The sequence below is a fragment of the Pezoporus flaviventris genome, unplaced genomic scaffold (assembly GCF_033815535.1).
Source record: "Pezoporus flaviventris isolate CSIRO_AGI_PZ_B2104156 unplaced genomic scaffold, CSIRO_AGI_Pfla_v1 ptg000015l, whole genome shotgun sequence".
Lineage (NCBI taxonomy): Eukaryota > Metazoa > Chordata > Aves > Psittaciformes > Psittacidae > Pezoporus > Pezoporus flaviventris.
In genome coordinates, this window is record NW_026892563.1 from 9,234,038 (window position 1) to 9,248,783 (window position 14,746).

Genomic DNA, 14,746 nt, shown 5'->3' on the forward strand with positions numbered 1-14,746 from the left:
GATATAATTTGCACAGAAGGTCATCTCTTTATTTCTGGAAACCACATTCTGTAAAACTCCGTCTTAAAAAATCATATTCTGTTATAAAGAATAATATATATTATCCTTTATTCCAGATATGAAGGAAATAATTTATGGAACTTAGTCCATCTTCTAACCAATGCAATGTTTTCCCTTTAATAGTGCTCAATAACATAAGGCTGATTTTTATTTTAACTTTATTCATAGTTCCAACACATTTATGTTAAGGTTGAAATCATTGCAGTTATGTTTCTGACACAGCAGAAGGAAAGCTATTCAATTTTGATGGCATTTTCTCCCCGTCCTTGATTCAGAAGTTCAGACAGTTCTTCCTTGGGAAGGATTAAAGAAACCTACAGCAAAAGTGAGTTCCCACACAGAAACTAATAGCCACTCCTGGGAACCAATTTAAACATGAATTATTCCTATTTGACACAGTTATTTGGCTCCATAAGGACTGCTAACAAGCTCACAGTATATACAAGTAATTTCATGAAGGTTCTGGTTGCTAGGATGCCATTTTACTATCAATTTCTTTTCCTGTCATTGCTGATATCAGTATGCTTATAGGTAGGAACGAACCCCATTTCCCTCTTTGCTTTGAAGAGCTCTTGCTTTTTGATCTCCATAGAATGAAAATCCTGTTTTCTTTCTGCTGAGTTTTTCCTAATGCTTCCTGATGGAATAGAATGGGTATTTCACTGTATGTTGAGAGTTTAGCTAGTATCCCCATGGTTTTAATGCTGTATATTTCCATTTTCTATAAGCTGCAAATAGAATATCATCAACATTTTGTAGGGTTTACTGATAATAAAAATAGTTAAGAAAACAGCTGTTAAGTACCATTAGCTATTTATCTAATCCCATTCCTAACCGATATTTCAGGAGAATATATAGCTACCAGGAATTTGCACCTCTCCACACAAGTCAGTAATTAAGAATAACATATAGTAAACTGTTCTCCTAATAAAACACTTAATTCTACATTAGACATTTAGCTGTGAAGGTCTGGACTGACATTCTCAAAGTATGACTTAGTAAATTATTATTATTGCAATCCTGAGATGTTCACATTTAAATTAGCTCTCAGAAACAAAGATATAGAGAAAAAGCAATCCAGTTATGTTAACCAGTATATAATTTCTTCTCTGAAAAGACCTATGCTAAAAATTTGAAGAATGTTTTTCTTAAAAAAAAACAGAAATACTGAAACAAGTCCTTGGAAAATGCTATAAATAACTTGTGCTGTCATTTCAAACCTTAGAAAAGTTAACACCCAGATTATTTTGAAAGAATTTAAGCAACATCCTTAAGCAGGTCAACAAGCTTGAACCAGTGTATCTTGTTGCTTTTATTACAGATACATAGTTAATGCAATGACAGATAGGATTCCTAGTCAAACTGGGGATTTGAACCTCAGTACCTTCTTTGTTGGTTGTAATGAAGAAGCAGTCTTTGATTACTATTTTGGTCCATTTGTTCAAAAGGGTAGGAAGGTAAATAGGAAGAATTTACAGAAATGCTATATTTGGTTATTTATTTTTTTAGGTTATATATAGCACAAGTCCATACCTGAACGATATGTCTCATCGTTGTATGAAGCTATTTGATTTTCATTCAACATGGTAGCTACACTTATTTGTCAATTAGACAGTGGTATGATTGAAATATTGCAGCCATATACACAATATTTAAGAAAGCCAATTTCTTCCTGTGCCATTACTGTACAGCTCTAAAATCATGCCAGCTATCTTGCAGTTTCTCTTTTCCCTAAAAGATTTACCACATTGTCTTACAAAGGATACATTTATGTAGATGGGACTTTTTCTAACCTGAACTGCTACATATAGAAAATCTTGTACTTTCAGTAGCCTTTAAATGCTTCCTACCTATTTAGCTAGGATGGAAAGACCAGGTGTTCCAGCAATACTTACCATACAGGACATAACGGTGGCTTCTCTGAGGTATTAATGCTTCCTACTGTGATAAGGTGAACTTGTTCTTGGTTAAAAATTATGATTACTAGCTAGGTGTCTAAATTTAAATGTTTCTACATCACCAATGGAGGCAACACTGGGGCTGTCAGAAACGTTCTTTTCCCTTTCCACATGAAATATAACCATCCCATATCTCTGACCACATCTCTTAGATTTGCTTTCCTCCCATTAACATGTCTCTATTCACTAAACTATTTCTTTTTCTGGCTCTATACCCAATATAGCTTGAGTCTTTTCTTAGCCAGTGTATAGACTTCTGTGCTATGTACCTGTAACTCCCCTTAACAATCTCTTTTATTAATTATAGGATTTATTTTTTTTAATTATCTGTCTCTGTAAAGAAACTGTTGCATCCTTCTAATTACCCTTGTTTCTCTCTCTCTTCCCCCTATCCCTATCCTCATTGTATTATTTCCTGGGGTGACTAGAACTACACACAATATTCAAGATCTGTACAGCATAGCTCTTCAGAAAGGTATACTGAGATTTCACATTTTACTCTACTTCTTTCCTAATAATTTCTCTTTCTGAATGGTGCTGAGTGCTGGATTCTTTTTTTGTTGAACCATCCACAAAGATCACTATCTTCTGACATGGGGACATTTACACAGCCTTTTTGTGGGTTATTCACTGGTCTCAATGAGGCATGAGCTCACTGTCTCACTATAGGTTTTGACAGACTATCTTCTCTCTCTCTGGTTACTTTTAAGAAACTTAAGTGAACTGCACACTCTTTAGACTTCCAGCCATATGGCTTGTTTTCAGCCAGTGGTTTCAAATACTGAACAGGGTCAGACAGACAGGCTTGGGCATTATTTCATTAGTCTCATTTTCCTTTAAAAGCAAGAATAAGTATAAGCTGGCCAAGCAGCATAGCCAAAGTCCTGGTTAAAAAATAAAAACAAACACTAAACACTAGCAGAAGTCTTTTGTACTGTTCTATAGTAATGAAACATATGGAAGCGGAGAACGTGCAGGGGGAAAGAATAAGTCATTTAGTTTCGGGTGTATTGTTACAAATCATGACAACATGTCAGAGAGAATGGCAGATGCATGTAACTGCACAGAGGGAAAGCTGAAACACAGAGGTAGCATATGAAAGTAAAAAGCAGAATATAAGCCTAGAGATCAACCACACATAAAAGAATATTAGAAAAACACAGGGTGTTGAAAAACATCGATGGATAGAGACAAAACACAACAGTGAGTTTAAAGGGCTGTGAGAAGATGGAATAAAGACAGATAAATAAGATTGGGACCGCTGAGATAAAGGATTACAGGAACATCAAAGAAGCTGGTGTACAAACTTTAAACTCTGAAAGTTGGTCAAAACCAGGTCTTGGTAATTTGATGAAATTAATTTTGATTAAATACATATGCAAAAACCAGGCTACATGAATCAAGAGAAATTGAAAGGTAATGGAGTCAGTATTGATGTACAATCTGTTCAAAAGTTTTTCCTTCATTAGCACAAGGACTGCATAGAATCTGGATTGGCAGTCAAATTAAAATACAGACAGAGCAAGGAAAATAATTACTATTCTACTTTGACATCATATCCTAGATACAGTGAAAAAGATGGAGAGAAGTAAAGACTTTATCCTCTTCCTGCATATGTCTCATCCTAAAGCATTATTCTTGCTCCAACATAGAGACAAATTATTTAAATTATATGTTTTTAACATGAGTTGCCTAGAAAAGCCACCAAAATAACATTCCTTGCAGTATTACTTTTATTTGTAATCATTTTACAATGAAAAGTAACTTGCAGCATTTCATTTAATTCTAATTATGGGGCAGTAAACTTTGGTTTAAATTTCTTAACTGAAGCATCCAATCTTATGTTAGTCTCTGACCAACTTCTTGAGCAACATTTTCCTCCATGAATTATAATAATATCATATATAGATCACACCTTTATAACTGCATATGCATTCAAATACATTCCTTAAAATATGTACATAACCAATTTGTATATTTACTTACCCTATTCACACACAGTTGGCAAACATAGCCCAATTCTTAACTGATAAGGCAATCACATGAAAACCACCTTCCATTCATACTTTCTGTTCTTACCAGTTCATTAGCCAGAATGACACTACAGTAACGTTTTTCCAGATTAAAGGGAAGGAAGTGAATATCTAAGCCTGCAGAACTTCTCCCTTCCAAGAACAGTTTTTCCACTGGACTGAAGAACTCATGCAGGAGGCTGTATTGGTCAGCTGTTAAAATAAGTTTAAATGGTTGTTTAGATGCAACAGCACAGGTTGTAAAATAATGTAGCTCCCTAAGGTTACATATAAGGATACTGTATACAGCCTCTTGTAGTAATCAGTATCTAAGGCACATTTGTAATTGGCAATCAGTATCTTCAGTTACACTTGTGCAGACGTGTTGCAGTATTGCATGCTGTATTATTTAAATACTTGATTTTGCTAACTACTCATGTTCTTATTCTGTGCTATGAAACAAGACCTAGGAAAATTGTTAGCACCATCAAAAGCTCTTTAAGGATCTACACCCTATATGACTATTGGTAAATGACTACTGCCAGAAAGAAGAGTACAGTTTACTACCATTTAAACAAACAGTTTTGCTATTAGTAGCAGTAACAATGTTATGTTATAGTCTGAAATCCTCTAGTATAGATAAAAGTACTGGCAAGCTTGCTTTCTTTGCATTGTTTTCACAAATTGAGAAAGTGCTTTCTTCATAGACATTAAGAATCTTGGGGTTAAATTTGGCAAAGTCTGACTACTTTCTCACTATGTGTTTTTCATCTGCTAAGCATATTTTGATAATATGGATTACCTTAGAACCAGACATTGATTCAAGCTTGGCTTGCAGACTTTAGAATAGATGTACAAATGAAAGCAACAGAAATGGGTGAACACTATGTAAAAAAAAGTATGACAAACTCTAAATAGAACTGATTCACCCCTCAAAACCACCAAGAACCAAGCTGAAGAAAGGTGTAGCCACCACCCATCTTTTCTCTGCATAGTTCTATTTTTTTTCCAAACAATAAAAATACAAATTTCCCAATATTCATGCTTTAACCAACAGTTAAATTTGATATTAATTTGATGTTTCTAAAGCCTACATAAACAATGACACACACACACAAATACCAAGAGGACAGAAGTCCCATTTTCCATCAAATAGGGTAAGGCAGACCTAACAGCAACTAATTTTTTACTACCGAAGGCACTAACTCTCAAACTTGTCTCCGTTCAAGGTTTTCTCATTCAAAGTATGTAAAACTGTGGAGTAGACTGAATTAGTCTTGTGAGAGCCCTCTCTCCTCACTTTTTTTCTGGATTTTGTGAAACTAAAACAATTGCCCAAAAAGCAACATTTAATAAGTAGGGGGATTTGGGGGAGGTCTGGCTGGGTTTGGGTTTTTCTGGTTTGGTTTGGGGTTTTTTTTGTTTGTTTTGTTGTTTTTGGTTTGGGGTTCTTTTAATTATTTTTCCATTTTCTTCCTTTTTATTATGGCTGCTCAAAAATAAAAAAAAAGAAATAAAAAATTCCTCTAGTTTAAATAATACATGTTCTCTCAGGTCAGGGTTTACAACACATAAAGAAGACTCTTATTTAGGTTTCGCTTGCCATGGTATTGAGAGAATAAAGGGGAATTATTCTTAAAGCAGGAATGCACTTCTACAAGAAATGAAAGCATAATTTCATTTCCAAAGACCTGAGACACCATAAAAAATGTCTGTAGTCTCAATCTGATTAAAGCCATAAAAACATTTGTAAGCTACTCACAAACTGGTACAATAGTTGTACCCCACTTTATTACTTGGGGTACATACATTTTATTTTTATGAACTTCATATTAGTTGGCTTTTAATCACATCTCAGAATACAATTTGAGCTAATCAATGTATATAGAAGGGCTAAATTATTTGGACTACAAATCTGCTTTCCATATCACCTCACAAACTAATATTTTCTAAAGGGACAAAATCAATTTCATAAGGCTATCCTAAAAATTTGCAACAGTCTCAGAAAATGCTGTAGCTCTACATTTGTATGTTTTAACAGAACTGTGGACTGATATTTCATAGGAAATAAGGCAAAGAAATGCCTGATCCCTAGAACAACCTTAGAAATTATTTAACTAAATTAAAGAAGATAAGTTCTCTATAAATAATAATTACTGAACATACTTTATATGTCAAAATCTTGTCTAGGTAGACAATCTAATTTCTACCATACTGACACAAGAGGTATTGTATACAGGTACTTACAGCAATTTAAGTTGATCTCTTCATTTGGATCTTCAGGCAGTGCACCATTTTTAAAATGTAATATGTTATTTTTAGAGCTAAAAGGAAAAAAAAATGAAAGCAATATTCTAAAGCTGGATATTTCTATTATTAAGAGCTAGGTTTGTTCTCCTTTCTATGAATAAATACTTGAAAAGCAAATATTTCCAGGAAAAAAAAATCCACATTGTGGAATCATCTACCTACCAATAGTATTGAATAGTACCTCTGCCACTTAAGTTACTAGTCTTATTTACAGCAGAACCAGAACATGCTCCCTTCACTTAACCAGTATATCTCTGCAATATTCATATAAGCAAAATTCCATGTTAAAAAAAGTACAATTATATTCTGACAGTCAAAATTACTCCTTTTCAATAACACCTTTGCAGACCTCCATTCCAGTTCTTTTCTATCATTTCAATATCTTATGAAGATAGGAAAGAACTGTTCCCTGGTACATCATGAAGTGGCAAGGCCCTGCATTCTTCTGATGCTCTCAGTTGTCTTCCATTCAGTCTTTCCACTTTTAAAAAAAAAAATCTATAGAAATAACTCTAAATATCTGCAAATCAAATTCAGTTCAGATACATTGTGCTCATACTAGGACTTATATTTTCAGACCTGTGGACATGTCTTGAGACTGCAGCTTCTTACAATATGAGAAACTAAACTCCTGTGAAGAGCTCCACTGATTTCAACAGAAGTCTGTGTTTCTGTGGGGGAAACATTACCAACTCTTAAAAAAAGGTTCAGGCCTTAACTGCTTTAATTTTGTGAAATACAGGAAGTGTTGAAATGTTATCTCATTTCATTTTTTCCAATTAACACATTAATGCTTTTAATTCTGTTGGTTTTATTTATTGTTCAGTGCAGCAGCAGATTTCTGACCTCAGAGGGACTAGTATTTCACCATGTAAATTTGAATTTTTTTCCTGTGGGGGATATATTTTTTTAAAAATAACATAGTGTGATAGCAGGGAATTATTCCTCTTTCACTTGCAAATAAAGAGAATGTAGACTGTGGATCTTGGCTGGAAATGCACAAGAGGTTCACTTCTTTATAAAGTCCTATATTTAACCCTTCCTAGACAGTAAAGTCAATAGAGCTTTAAGAAAATATATTTTTATCATTAATATTTCATTTATATGTATTAAATGCAGAGACTTCAGGTACTGCATAGAATATTAATAATTATGAAGATTAAATTTTATAATCTGCAAATCAAACATTTGAAAAATTTTTATATAGTAGGATGTATCACTAGCTTTGAAAGATGTCTCCAAATTTCTATTTGGAATGTAAAACAGCGATGTTTTGATTTTTGTCCTACTATACCTCAACAGTAAAAAAATCCCTAATTAATTTAGAAAACTTTATCACTAAATACAACTTTTGAATTAAATTCCTATTCTTCAAGACACACTATTTCACTTCAAATCACACATATATTGATAAATTCTCTAAGGTACTTAAATAAACTCACTGTGAACCAGGGTTTCAAATATATACTACATACAAGTATACACTGGACAATCCAGTGTATTGATTTGTCAGCCTTCTCCCGCCTATTCATGAGTGTTTACAACTCACAAGGGATAGATAATTAATCTATATTTTTTTGTAAATATATAGCAAAGCTTCCTGCGTGTTTTCCCTATTGATTTTTAAATAGCAATCTAATTTTGAAAATGCAGTCTTGAAAATAAGATGTAAGATCATATTTATTATTTGCTTGTTTGCTTATTTAGATTTATTTTTAAATTAGACAGCTACATTGTAATACTGAAAGAACACATCACAACACATCTTACTATAAAACTGGGGAGACTTTATATCAGCTAGCTTAACCAAGACCCAGCAATATTAAACAGCAATATGTTTAAGAAATTTAATAGGAAATACACTTCTTTTGTATTTAAGGTAAGACAGGCCATTTTTTTACAAATGAAATCAGTAAGGCTAAGTAAAACACGGATTTTACACTAATGTTAATAAAACTCAATGCAGAATGTGCAAGATCCACATTTAAACCATTAGAAACATCCCACTGGAATCCCACAATTCTGTATAACAAGTATTCCTGAACTACCACAAATCAATAGTGTAAAAATTAGTTAAGGTTTTTTGAGCCATGTTTTTTTTCTTAGAAGAAACAGAGCTCAATTATTAAAGAAAAAGCACAAGATGGTGGAATATTTGAATATTTCATGGCTAAAAATAGGGGGCTGCTGTTACCATTGTCTCTGCCTGGTGTAAATAATTTCTCTTACTTATAGTGCTGATCCAAACAGATGGAATGTGGCATCTTTAGAGTAGAAATTAATTACTTAAAAAAGTTCTTGCCTAAAATATTCCTTAGATTTTTTCTTTTTCTCAAGAATTATTATACGAGGGGAAAAAAAACAAAACCACATTTGAGACTCACTTTTTTACACATACTTTACAATATTTCTAGTCACAGAATACACATAATTTTCCATGATTTTCTGTACAATCACTAATTTTTCTCTTGGCTCAGAGTATCTGAGGAATTTATACCAAACAATAAGGCATTAGGGACGTAAAATCCCATGTCAATATGTAGTTCATGGTCTTTCTAGGAAGCATCAAATCTCATAAGAGAAGCTCTTCAAGCAAGTTCTAAAAATGTCTACTAAATTCTCCTCTTCACTTAGTTACTTTTGTTCACATAAAAGGTTCATTTGTACAAGGTCATAGCTCTGAAAAGAGGGGACTGAAAAACCCAGGAACAACAAAGCCCCTTCCACTGTACCTATTTTACATGAAAAATAGAGGAATTATCTATGTTTACTAACAGTGTAGTTAATCATTCACAATGAACTTAATGCAATCAAGGATTTGTCTGAGAAAACAGTTAATTACAGATTTGCTTTTCAAGTGTATTTGAAAAGAACAGGTACACTTCAGAAAACAACTTACAACAGAATATTTGCTTATTTTCATCCACTCAAAGCAAATTGTGCTCCTTACCATCTTATTTCCTTGATGCGACTTTATATGGTTTTCTATCCTTCACAAATATTTCCTACCGTTTTTAACAAGAGTTAAGACTGTGCACTTACATTTATGGAAAGAGAGTTTTGTTTAATTTACAACAAGCACAGAGCTCAAATCTGCTGAAAACTATACTGTGTAATGTATATAAAAAAAATACTGCGAGTTTCAGATCTAGACTCAGGTTTAATATTACCTAAACATAAAAGTCATTCTCCCATAGCAGTAAAATTTGATGACCCAGCTTATAGCAAATAATTATTACATACAGCATTTGATAGCTATTGGGTCTCTCTTAAAATAAACAGTTAATCTTGCTAGGCTAATTAAAAAACACAGCCTTAAATAAATGGACTTGTAAAATTCTCAGAATATGTTACCCTGGGGATTCATTTTAATACCTATACTTAAAGGCTATTTTTCAGAAAGGAAAATGATCTCTGATGTATGCAAGTACAACTATGTATTCTGTACTTACAAATGAGTATTTCACATAAAGATATAAACATACAAATTTTATATAAAACATCATATATTTTAATGCTTTATCTTAGAATACCAAGTCATGACTGTGAAATCAGAGACTACAGCAGGTGGATTTGGCAGGTTAATAAATGGTTAGAACCATGGTGCCACAGTCATGGGCTTGGTTATTTAGAACATGGAACTCGATTTGGGAAGCTAGGTCTACTGGAGAAGCTGGTCTGACAGAGGGGAAGAGCTGCTTTTATAGGAGACTTGCCAGGCTAGTCAATAAACATAGATACTCTGTTTAACATAACTCTTTCCTTGACACATGAAACCGCTTAGAACAAAAGTATAAGAACAATAGTCAGAAAAATTAAAAGTATTTGGAATGCTAGGGTATTATCTCTGTTTAAAAAAATAAGATATATACAATATTCTGCAAAGCTAGCTTTGAAATTTATTAATTTTTCCTTTTTTTGTTATAAAGTTTTCCTTGATGTAAAAATATTTATCCACATTCACAGCTTTTTTTGCAAATCAGTCTCTGCAATCATAAGCCATTTTTATGACTCATGAACACTGTAATGCACACTCTAAACGGCTTGGTTGTGGTCTTAGAATAGGATTATTAGTGAATCATTGGCATACCTTTACACTTGTTAGTTCTGCAGAAGGAAATCTATGAAGGAAAGTTAGCTATTAAATGTAACCTTGAACTTTACTGTCATTCAATACTTTTTTAATGGACATAATTCAAAATACCAACATGCTTGAAAACTGCTTATAGATAGTTTTACATCAGAATTCCTGGGCCATGTGGTGTGCACTTCTCCACCTGGTTCTCCTCCCACAGCGAGCAGACCATACTGGTACACAGATGTAGACCAAGGGTAATAACTGAAGCGCCAAGGGCTTGGAAAAGCATAGAAAAGTTCATACCTTGAAAAAATCCAGGCACTTTTATCACAGTATACTTAAAAGAAAAACTGTCAGCTGGATGAAAGAAAAAAATCTATCCTTCTCACCAAACATCATTCAGTTCCCCATGTTCAAAAAGGTCTTGCCTGCAACAACTGAATGACACCCTGCCTCAGACATGGGTCACTGTTAGGTGGTTTTTTGGCTTATACAGCACTGTGTCCCAGTAAGGATATAGTTCATATGGGCCCTAGCTTCAGATTGGTATGCCTTTCCAGTCACAGTAGGATCAGCCCATGCCACAGTGACTGAACGACTGGTCTCCTTTTTGGTGTGAATAACACCATTTTGGGCACCTGTGATACTGCCAGAGGGGAAAGGTGGTAGGTAAAAGGACTGCCTGCCAGGTAAAGCTTGTTACAGTGTTTAAAGCAGTGCATCTAACACATCTGGAGGACACAGAAGGAACTGTGAGACCAAGAACCCCACATGGACCTGCAGAGATTATTAAGTTCAAAGCATGTAGACACAAAGAAAAGGGCTTAGAATTAATATTTTCAGTCTATGACTGAAAAAATTGAGCTATTAAACTGTCAATTATTAAAATAATAGTGCAATTCCTAACACCCATCAAGTTCCAAACACTGTTTTAGATATTTATGGTTACTCTTTCTCTATGCTGGGCCACTTCTAGAGAGTGCCACAAATTTTATTTCTTAAACCTTTTTGATTCTCTTTTTCTCCTTTAAATTTGACTATCAGTGATTCTGATTTACATCTCACCTCTTTAAAGCCTGCCAAGATTTCTGCTTGTTCATCTAAGCTTACTGGTATTTATCTCACTGTCTAACAACTGAAGACTGAACTACCTTCTTTCAGACGTTAAGTCAAGCATGGATTTTTCTCTATATGCCTCCTTGATTCTCATTCCAGTTGCTCTCTCTTTTTCATTCTTTGGCACTTTATTATCTGTACCACACTTAGTTTGAACTCTCCTTCTCCTTCCACATTTCATATGTTAGAAAATCTCTCCATGGTCAGCTAGCAGTAATGTCTAGACATAAAATTATTTTAACATATCAATATATCTGCAGTAATAACCTCTTACCCTATTCTTGCATCTCCAGGAGCCTACTGAACCTGTAATATCTTACACTTCAGCACAATTAGAATTCTATACACTGCATATTTATAATTAAAAACTTGACCTTACTCTTGCACCTTCAAATATCTCTACCTTCTTCATGCCAAGAATCGGAACTAATCCTGTTGCACTGAACTGGAACTGGTTTTCAGTTTCAGTCACCTAAGTCACCACAGTTGCCCCTATCCCAATATCTTTATCTTTTCTCTACAGTTATCTGTAATGTGTTATTAAAATGTTACACAATTCATTATATTATAATTAGCAATTGCCATTTAGAGCTTACCTGAAAATTTGCTCTTGCTTTGCTTGCTTCACTCGATATACCTCCTCTGGCTGCATTAAGTAACTTGTGGATTCCAGCAAAGTGACCCTGGGGTATGGTTAGTACACATTTTTTAACTTGCAGAATGAAGACAACATTAAGTTTATTCTTTTAAATGAAGGCTTGGTAAATAAGCTTATTATTTTCAATTAGAGATACATTAAAAGTACTGAAAAAAAAAATTAACAGCTTTTTTAAAAAAAATTTATTAATGTTTTCATTCTTCCTTATTTAATAACTTAGAACATTTTGCACAATTTAGGCCAAGGAGTTAATCCATGTCATAGAACTGATTTAAGACAACCTTGTTGACCACCTCAAGAACTTAAAAAAAAATGACAGATGCTAAATAAACTCATAAGATTCACACATACAAGGCTTATGCCAGGGCACATGACTGGAGCAGGGAAAACAATCCTGTCACAGGTGTCTGTATCAAACCCACTCCATAGGGGCAAAAGAAATTTAATTTGCAGCTTATGCAACACATATGTTACTCAGATCAGTAAAATAAGCTAAAAATATTACTGGAAATGGCTCTTGTAAATAAATCAATTACATGAACCAATCCTTAACTCTATAGACTAAAGAAAAAAATATGGAGTCAGATCACATACACAGGGGCACAGCTCTCTATCTCTTTTATATTAAGTGAAGCAATACTTATAACTCTGCAGTTGTCACATCTATGACGAATATAAATGAAAATTTAGATTAACTGATAGTGCTGTAAGCCCCAAGGCAAAACCATGTTTTTTACTTTCGCATGCTTAATAATTTAAAACAGCAGGATAAAGCAGATTGGGGAAAAATAACCAACTATTAATTAACATGGTTGGTTTCTCTTTGGAATTCTGCTGGACTTCAGCCAAACACAAAAATACAAGCAAAGTTCATGAACTCCAATTGATTAAAGCTCTAGCTTTATTGCTTACACTGAGATGAATTTCAATTAAAGCTTATTTATCTTTTTTGTTCATGACAATAGCTTCCACTTCATAGTGCTTGTAACAATTTTGGTAATATAAATCCCTATAATTTAACCTTAAGGTTTTGCATTTTTAAGAAGAAGAAGAAAATTATGGAAAAGATTTGATAAAACAGAATGATCATTAAAGATCTGAATTTACAGCGTCACCTACCTGAATATGCCATCAGTACTGAAGGGGTTGGTAACATTTAGGGTAACTTTCTTCAGCTCATAACATGGGGATTTGCATTTCAATATATCCTAAAAGAGAATAAAAAATTTTATCAATATGAAAAAGTTACAAACCTACATTCATGAATAATACATACACAGGAAAACATTACAAAGAATAGAACCATGTGTTTGACTACAGGGGACTACAAAATTAACACAATTTAAGTGCTAGGCTTTGTTGCCAGCAAAGAACAGTTGAAGCCTATTTCTTCTTAAACATGCATTAAACTTCACCACATTTTAAATACTCTTCCAAATGATAGCACAAGGCCCAGAATTGAGCTATCATCCTTTTTCTTTCTTATCATTACATTCTCTCTGTTTTTTTCTCTTGCCCCAATCCTTCTTTCTAACATCAGTGTCTTTTGCTTTGGGATAAAGTCATGTGAAAAAAAAAAAGAAATCAAAAAGAGAGAGATAATTGTATAAACACCATCTAAGTTCAGAAGAGGATCTATCCACACCTTCTCAAGAAATGTTTGATAACAAATGCTGAAACACATGCCTATCTCTGCTCTTACTATTTCTGGGATACATCTTAAATCTACAGAATGCCTAAGGTCACAAATAAACCTAGCAACACCTAACAAAATTTTGCTGACCATCTACATCTGACAGCAGAAATGACTAGGTTGAAGCATATCACCACCTTCACAATGGAATTTCCGCAAGCATTCATATTCCAAAAGGGTGCGGATCTATTTTCAGAGCAATCGGAACAAAATTTTAAAATTTATTCAGGATCTAAGTGTGATTTATATCCTTAGGAATCTTAGGTATTCCTCTAGGCTTTTCTACACATGTACACAGGCTAATATTGGAAACCTGAAAATTCATAGGTTTCAGCTTGGTTCACTTTTGTTTGATATAAGGTACATAAGAACAATATTTTTGTGGCAGTGTTAAGCATACACACATAAACTTACAGCAGGCTCAATATGGTTGACTTCAGACTTCAGAGAGAATGTCAGCGTGGCACCATCTATTCCACCCACATTCTTTGAGACCAGAAGCAACATTGCTTCAGCAGGGTGTAGAAAGCGACTAGTGAATTCCACATTTATAGCTGCTTGTCTCCTACCAAAATAATGACAATAATAATAGTTTAAATAGTTTGCACCGCATTTTGACTCAGAAATTACTCAGAAATATCAATTCAGAAGCACTTTTTTGACTCTTTGTAAGAGAAAGGGGCTAGAAAATAAGTGATTTGTTTCTTCTGGAAACAATCTCCTACCTAAAAAGACCTGAAAACATTTTAGTAAAAGAACTATATAGATAGAAAAAGAAAAATTTTGAGTCCTTATTGCTTTTTATGACCTCAACATGTAGCTTAATTTTTCTTCCCACATGCACCAGCACAGGAAGTTCTC

At 33.8% G+C, this 14,746-nt stretch overlaps 1 protein-coding gene across 1 annotated transcript in view; it reads right to left on the minus strand.

Annotated features, from left to right (window-relative positions):
* Positions 1–14,746, minus strand: part of CFAP47 (cilia and flagella associated protein 47) — a 291,486-nt gene that overhangs the window by 163,033 nt on the left and 113,707 nt on the right. Inside the window, exons 39-43 of the mRNA XM_061454415.1 lie at positions 14,300–14,450; positions 13,312–13,400; positions 12,131–12,217; positions 6,278–6,354; positions 4,098–4,243 (exon numbers count right to left, since the gene is read on the minus strand). Of these exons, the coding sequence (XP_061310399.1) occupies positions 4,098–4,243; positions 6,278–6,354; positions 12,131–12,217; positions 13,312–13,400; positions 14,300–14,450 (550 nt within the window). The remainder of the gene's footprint in view (positions 1–4,097; positions 4,244–6,277; positions 6,355–12,130; positions 12,218–13,311; positions 13,401–14,299; positions 14,451–14,746) is intronic.